The sequence below is a fragment of the Chanodichthys erythropterus genome, chromosome 4, assembly GCF_024489055.1.
Source record: "Chanodichthys erythropterus isolate Z2021 chromosome 4, ASM2448905v1, whole genome shotgun sequence".
Lineage (NCBI taxonomy): Eukaryota > Metazoa > Chordata > Actinopteri > Cypriniformes > Xenocyprididae > Chanodichthys > Chanodichthys erythropterus.
Genome location: NC_090224.1, coordinates 20792913 through 20799276, shown reverse-complemented (window position 1 = coordinate 20799276; position 6364 = coordinate 20792913). Strand labels below are relative to the sequence as shown.

The following is a 6364-nucleotide window of genomic DNA, read 5'->3' as shown; positions in this document are numbered from 1 at the left end:
ATTCATTTGTAGAGCTCGGTAAGGGGAACTGTTACTAGGAAGAATTGAATTAGAGAGCTCTGTAATTGTAGGTTATAGTTCATTTTGAAATGAAAATTAGCTCAAGCTTCACTTACCCTCAAGCCATTGTAGGTGTATATGACTTTCTGATGAACATAATAACAGAAATATTAATAAATATCCTGACGCATCCAAGCTTTATAATGGCAGTGAATGGGATCAACGAGTATGAGCTGAAGAAAGTGACTCCATAGACATCCATACATCATAAACATACTCCACACGGCTCCGGGGGTTAATAAAGGCCTTCTGAAGCAAAGTGATGCATTTTTGTAAAAAAAAATAAATAAAAAAAAATCCATATTTAACAAGTTAAGAAGTAAAATATCGAGCTTCCGCCAGACCGCCTTCCGTATTCAACGTACAAAGAAAGTGTACAACTCTTGCAGTTCACAAAGCTTACGCTACGTAACTTCAATACAGAAGTCAGTCTGGTGGAAGCTATGCCTGTTGCAATAGTTGATATATCAACTTATCTCACAATCAGGGCTTGACATTAACACCCGCCAAATGCGGGTAAGACAGCCACTTAGGTGGGTTGAATATAATTTCAGCCTACAGCCAAATGAAAGGTAGCCAAGCTCGCTGTATCACACAATTACAATTCAGTCACAGTTTTTTAATGATTAACTTGCGGTTAGTGAAGGCAGGATAGGCGGAATCGCGCTGAATGACACACAACAGAAGCGCTCGTGTGCGCGCTCTCTCTGTGGTGCGCGCGATCAGTTCTCCTTGCGCCTGAATACACGCACACACAGATGTCAAAATGCATCGTGTGAAGCCTATCTTGCGTGAATGCAGTCGGCTATGGCTTAAGTGGACGTAAACAGGTGGGAAAAAACTGGATGTGTATGACATCCATGCATTCAGCAGCCCCCAAATAAATACATGCATGTCATTAATGTTAATCATACATCAATTTTTTTTAAATAAATGTATACATGCTAAATAAACATCTGAAATAAACATTTGCTTTTTTGTTCTTTTTATATAGCCTAACAAAAATGCCAGCTGATATATACAATGTATAGTCTTGATTTGGGTGGTCAATCTGCATTTGTAAGTTTGAAAGGGTTTTAAATCTTGTAAATCAAGTAAAATGACTCAAAATCTAATAATTTAAGCATGCCAAAGTCAACTTTAATCATATAAAATGTAATTTCCCAACAGCAAAATTGTGGCCAGTGAAAATGCTGAGTGGCTAGTAACTTTGGAAAACCACTAGCCACAGTGGCTGGTGAGCAAAAAAGTTAATGTCAAGCCCTGTTTACAATATATGGACATGACCTCAATCATTTTTGGTGACGTGATATATTGCCTATTATGTTTATACAAAAATAAATGTCACTGACATTTTGCCGTTTGTGCTGCCTCTGTCATCTCGTCAGCTCTCCGAGTTGAAAGCGGGGCTCAGCTCCTTCATACACAGAGCTGACATCGACAAGCGGAAAAATGTGCCATTCGAGTCGTTATAGTGTTTTCCTCACAGTTTGGAAGAATGTGCAAATGCACTCAGTTTCCACAATCCACTGGTGCAAATATAAACATGACGGTGCGAAATGGTGCACGCTCACAGCTAGTTTCACACAGGACATAGCATTCGCGAGTGTCTAGATTAATTTTGATATTTAACGTGTTTTTGCATTCCACTGCACTGTTTTTCAATGGAAACGTGTTTGTTTGACTGTCGCACTCGCGTCTTTCGCATGCAAGGTACTAAAATGTGGCACTCAAGTTAAAAGAAGTTTTTCAAACATGCCTCTAGAAAAACAGATATCTGACTGCTAAATCTGTGTCTATGTTCATATGGACATCTAACAATAGCGTGCACCCTTACTTTACTGAGAAAATAAGGTCAGGGAAAAACCTGTAGATGGAAAATCTCCATACAAGTGCCTTTTGTGCACTTGCGAGTATTTTTTTCTACTTGTTATTTTGCAGTTTTTGTTAGCAAAGGTTTATTTATTATTTATTCAACATTATTATTATTTTTTTGACACTTCAATTCCAATATCTAAATATTCTTAAGAGTTAAAGGTGCCATAGAATGTCTTTTTAAAAGATGTGAGATAAGTCTAAGGTGTCCCCTGAATGTGTCTGTGAAGTTTCAGCTCAAAATACCCCATAGATTTTTTTTTTTATTAATTTTTTTAACTGCCTATTTTGGAGCATCATTAAATATGAGACGATTTAGGCTGCGGCCCCTTTAAATGCGCACGGAGCTCGCGCTTGCCTTTAACAGCATAAACAAAATTCACACAGCTAATATAACCCTCAAAATTGGTCTTTACAAAGTGTTCGTCATGCAACATGCCTAATCGTGTAAGTATTATTTGGATGTTTACATTTGATTCTGAACGAGTTTGATGGTGCTCCGTGGCTAAAGCTAACATTACACACTGTTGGAGAGATTTATAAAGAATGAAGTTGTGTTTATGAGTTATAAAGACTGCAAGTGTTTAAAAATGAAAATAGCGACGGCTCTTGTCTCCGTGAATACAGTAAGAAACAATGGTAACTTTAACCACATTTAACAGTACATTAGCAACATGCTAATGAAACATTTAGAAAGACAATTCACAAATATCACTAAAAATATCATGTTATCATGGATCATGTCAGTTATTATCGCTCCATCTGCCATTTTTCACTGTTGTTCTTGCTTGCTTACCTAGTCTGATGATTCAGCTGTGCACATCCAGACGTCCTTCCCTTGTCTAATGCTTGAACAAGGGGTGTCATATGCAAATATTGGGGGCGTACATATTAATGATCCTGACTGTTACGTAACAGTCGGTGTTATGTTGAGATTCGCCTGTTCTTCTGAGGTCTTTTAAACAAATGAGATTTACATAAGAAGGAGGAAACAATGGAGTTTGAGACTCACTGCATGTCATTTCCATGTACTGAACTCTTGTTATTTAACTATGTCAAGATAAATTAAATTTTTTATTCTAGGGCACCTTTAAGTTCATTGTCATTTTAAAGTGTGTAGCCCTACTTGCATTATTATGCTGTTAAATTATGATTATATATTCAGTGGCATAAAATGGTCTTAAAATGACAATAATATCGCATATCGCTATTATTTCTCTACATATTTTACTTGTTAAATATGGATATATTTTTTTACACAAACGCATCGCTTCGCTTCAGAAGGCCTTTATTAACCCCCTGGAGCCGTGTGGAGTACGTTTATGATGGATGGATGTGGATGGAGGCACTTTCTTCAGCTCATACTCGTTGGTCCCGTTCACTGCCTATCAAGCTTGGATGTGTCAGGATATTTATTAATATTTCTGCAATTATGTTCATCAGAAAGAAGAAATTCATATACACCTAGGATGGCTTGAGAGCAAGAAAAGCTGGGCTATTTTTCATTTCAAAGTGAACTAATCCTTTAATTCTTACTAGCAATAATTAAATTAGAGAGCTTTCTAATTTGAATTGTAAGAATTGAATTATAGAGCACTCTAATTAATTCTTACTAGTAAAAATGCAATTACGATGAGTAATGCTGGGAACATTTTAAGCAAAAACAGCTTGCCATATTGGACCAGAACTGAAATAAATGCAATCAGTTGATGCTTCCGCCTGTTTAAACTGCATGAGCAGCCAGCAGCGTTCACTGCACTGAAGAATTATCAAGCCTTTGTGTACACTAATGTTAAATTCAGAAGAAACCCTGCCAAATCAAATTTGCTATGACATTGAAACGTGTACTGGAAAGGTATGAAACAAATGCTGCATTAATTCTAAACGATGACTTAAATATGACAGTAACTGCCTGTCACACAATCACAACTGTGACACGACAGGAGACCATAAATCATCCACGGCTACCAATTTTGACATAAACTGAAGCCTATGTACAGTGAAGCAAAAAAAATAAAACATTTTAAAAATCGTGTTTGCTCCTCTAGCCACTAGAGAGAGCTGTCGAGCCTTATTTTACTCTCCTTTTCACATTGTATTATTTTATATTCCTTGTTTACTCAATATTTAATTCCCACTAGTTTTATTTTTTCTTGTCTTGTGTTGTTTTTCACCTGTCAGATTTAACCCAGGGTTTATAAACCTCTAAATATCTTACTGAACTCACAGTGTCTCGTCTGGTCTGCACCTGTGTAATCCGGCCTGGCTGATAAAGCTAAGGTTAGTTTCCACGGCTCTTATCACTAAAGGCCGGAACACACCAAGCCGACGGTCGGCCGTCGGGCAGTTTTTCTTCGTCGGCCGACTAAGTTTCCTCGGTGTGTTCTGCACCGTCGGCTGAAGTTGGTCCTCGTCGGCTTTGTTTCGGCCGATTCGAAATGTTGAATCGGCGTTGGACCTCGTCGGGCCGTCGGGCCATATGATCATTCTGATTGGCTGTTCAGCTAGCGAACCAGTGCATGAGAAAAGAAAAACGGAAGTGACGAAGCAAGTAAACGACGAAGTCAAGAGGGAACACACATTGTTTACCTTAGGTACGTGAAAGACATGGCTATCTGGAACGAGGCAAGTGAAGACGAATTGATCAACATGATCCAGGAAAGGCCGGGTTTGTATGACATTACGGAAAAATGTTATGTCAACCGTGTGCTGAAAGCTGAACTGTGGCGTGAGATCGAAAATAAACTCGTCATATCAGGTAAGATTTCCTTTTTGGCAATTGAGAAAGCTTGTTTGTAATTGTTCAATAGTCCATAGTAAAACTAATATAACCATTTTAGTGTTTTGTGTGTACCAAACTAAGTTTGTTTATGGAAACAGACAGTAATTAATATGTGCTGTGCTAGCATCTCATATTTCATAATAATATTAAAGTTAATCAAATTGTTAATAATATAATTAACAATACAGCAAAAAGTAACATTTGTTGGCATAACAAATACTCATTAAAGTGACAAAATAAGCAGCCATAACACTTAATGCTTACAAAATTTTACTTTGTCCCTCAGAAAAAGAGCTCAAGAAGCGGTGGGATTCATTGCGAACCCAATACATGCGTTATAAGAAACAAGGACCCTCAGGAAGTTCTGGAGCTCAGAAGACTGGCAGGCAGCAATGGATCCTGAACCGCCTGCAGTTTCTAGAGCCTCACACAAAAAGGAAGGAGAGCACTTCAAATCTAATGATCATGGTAAATAAACAAATATATTTATATTTATTTATTTATTTATTGTTTAATTTCAGAATAAAATAAACATTTTGCTTTTTGTAAGATGGCAAGTGCTTCTTTAAAAGAGTCTATTCACAAGTAACTCCGCATATTAAGTCAAGCCATTACATTAACTTGTCACATTTGTATCTTATGTTTTTAAGGAACCTGCGGCTGATAGTGATTCCTGTTCACCCTCAGATGGTACCAACAGTGACACCTGGACTGGCACCCATGAAGACCCCAGCTTCAGTGATGCTGACCTACGGTCAAGTACACCCTTGGCTGAATCCACCATCTGTGGAACTGAGTCCACAGCCATGAGAAAGGACCATTTGCAAAGCTCCAACATAAAACCAAAGCCTCCAGGGAAGCGCAGGAAGATGCAAGACGAATCCTCCAGCGAGGAATCCACAAACTTGATGCGCACCATCGGCAAAACTCTGGAAAAGTTGGCATCACAGGAAAACACCAATGATGCCATCTCAGCTTACTGCAAAAATCTTGAACACAGAATGCGGAATTTGCCACCACATCTACTGCCACATTTCCAGCATGAGGTTGATAATTGCATTTTCAAATATTCAGTGGGCCACAACCATGCACTGGATGCATCTTCCAATCAGTATACACACTTGTAATTTTTTATGTAGCAAAATTGTAAACAGATATTGTAGCATTTAGTAAATATGTCACGCTTAGTTGTACGTTATATTAGAGTACTTATGCAAAGTTTATATTTCTGTACATTTTATTTATTTTAAATACCAACTGTTGATATTTTTCTGTAAATTACCTTAATGCTATTTTTGCACATTTGAAAATAAAACACTGACTTTGTGTAAAAGGTACTTCACTGTTCTTTATGTAAAAAAAAAATCACAAAACACAATGATGTAAAAATATAAACTTTATTTTGCAAATTCACACCATTGTTATAAAACATAAACCAAGGTCAAGGGGGAAAGAAACAAGTTTGCTACATGCTTATATTTTGCCCCACTGAAAGGGCACTGCACCGGTGTCCGAATTAAAGTACTGGCACAGTTTATCCCTGAGCTGTTTGGCGTGTGTTGTACTGTTGGTTGTGCGTGGCAGAGAGGCCTGCTGTAGGCCAGGGTCTTCTCTCCATCTTCCAGGGACAGTGTCATGATCTTGTTC

The 6364-nt window shown here is 37.9% G+C and overlaps 1 protein-coding gene across 1 annotated transcript; it reads left to right on the top strand.

Moving 5' to 3' along the window:
* The first annotated feature begins 4304 nt into the window (after window positions 1-4304).
* On the top strand, window positions 4305-6147 carry LOC137018621 (transcription factor Adf-1-like). Its single transcript, XM_067383308.1, has 3 exons — window positions 4305-4693; window positions 5004-5185; window positions 5368-6147. The coding sequence occupies exons 1-3, from the start codon at window positions 4543-4545 to the stop codon at window positions 5842-5844; spliced, it is 810 nt and encodes a 269-aa protein (XP_067239409.1). The 5' UTR covers window positions 4305-4542; the 3' UTR covers window positions 5845-6147.
* The last annotated feature ends 217 nt before the right edge of the window (window positions 6148-6364 follow it).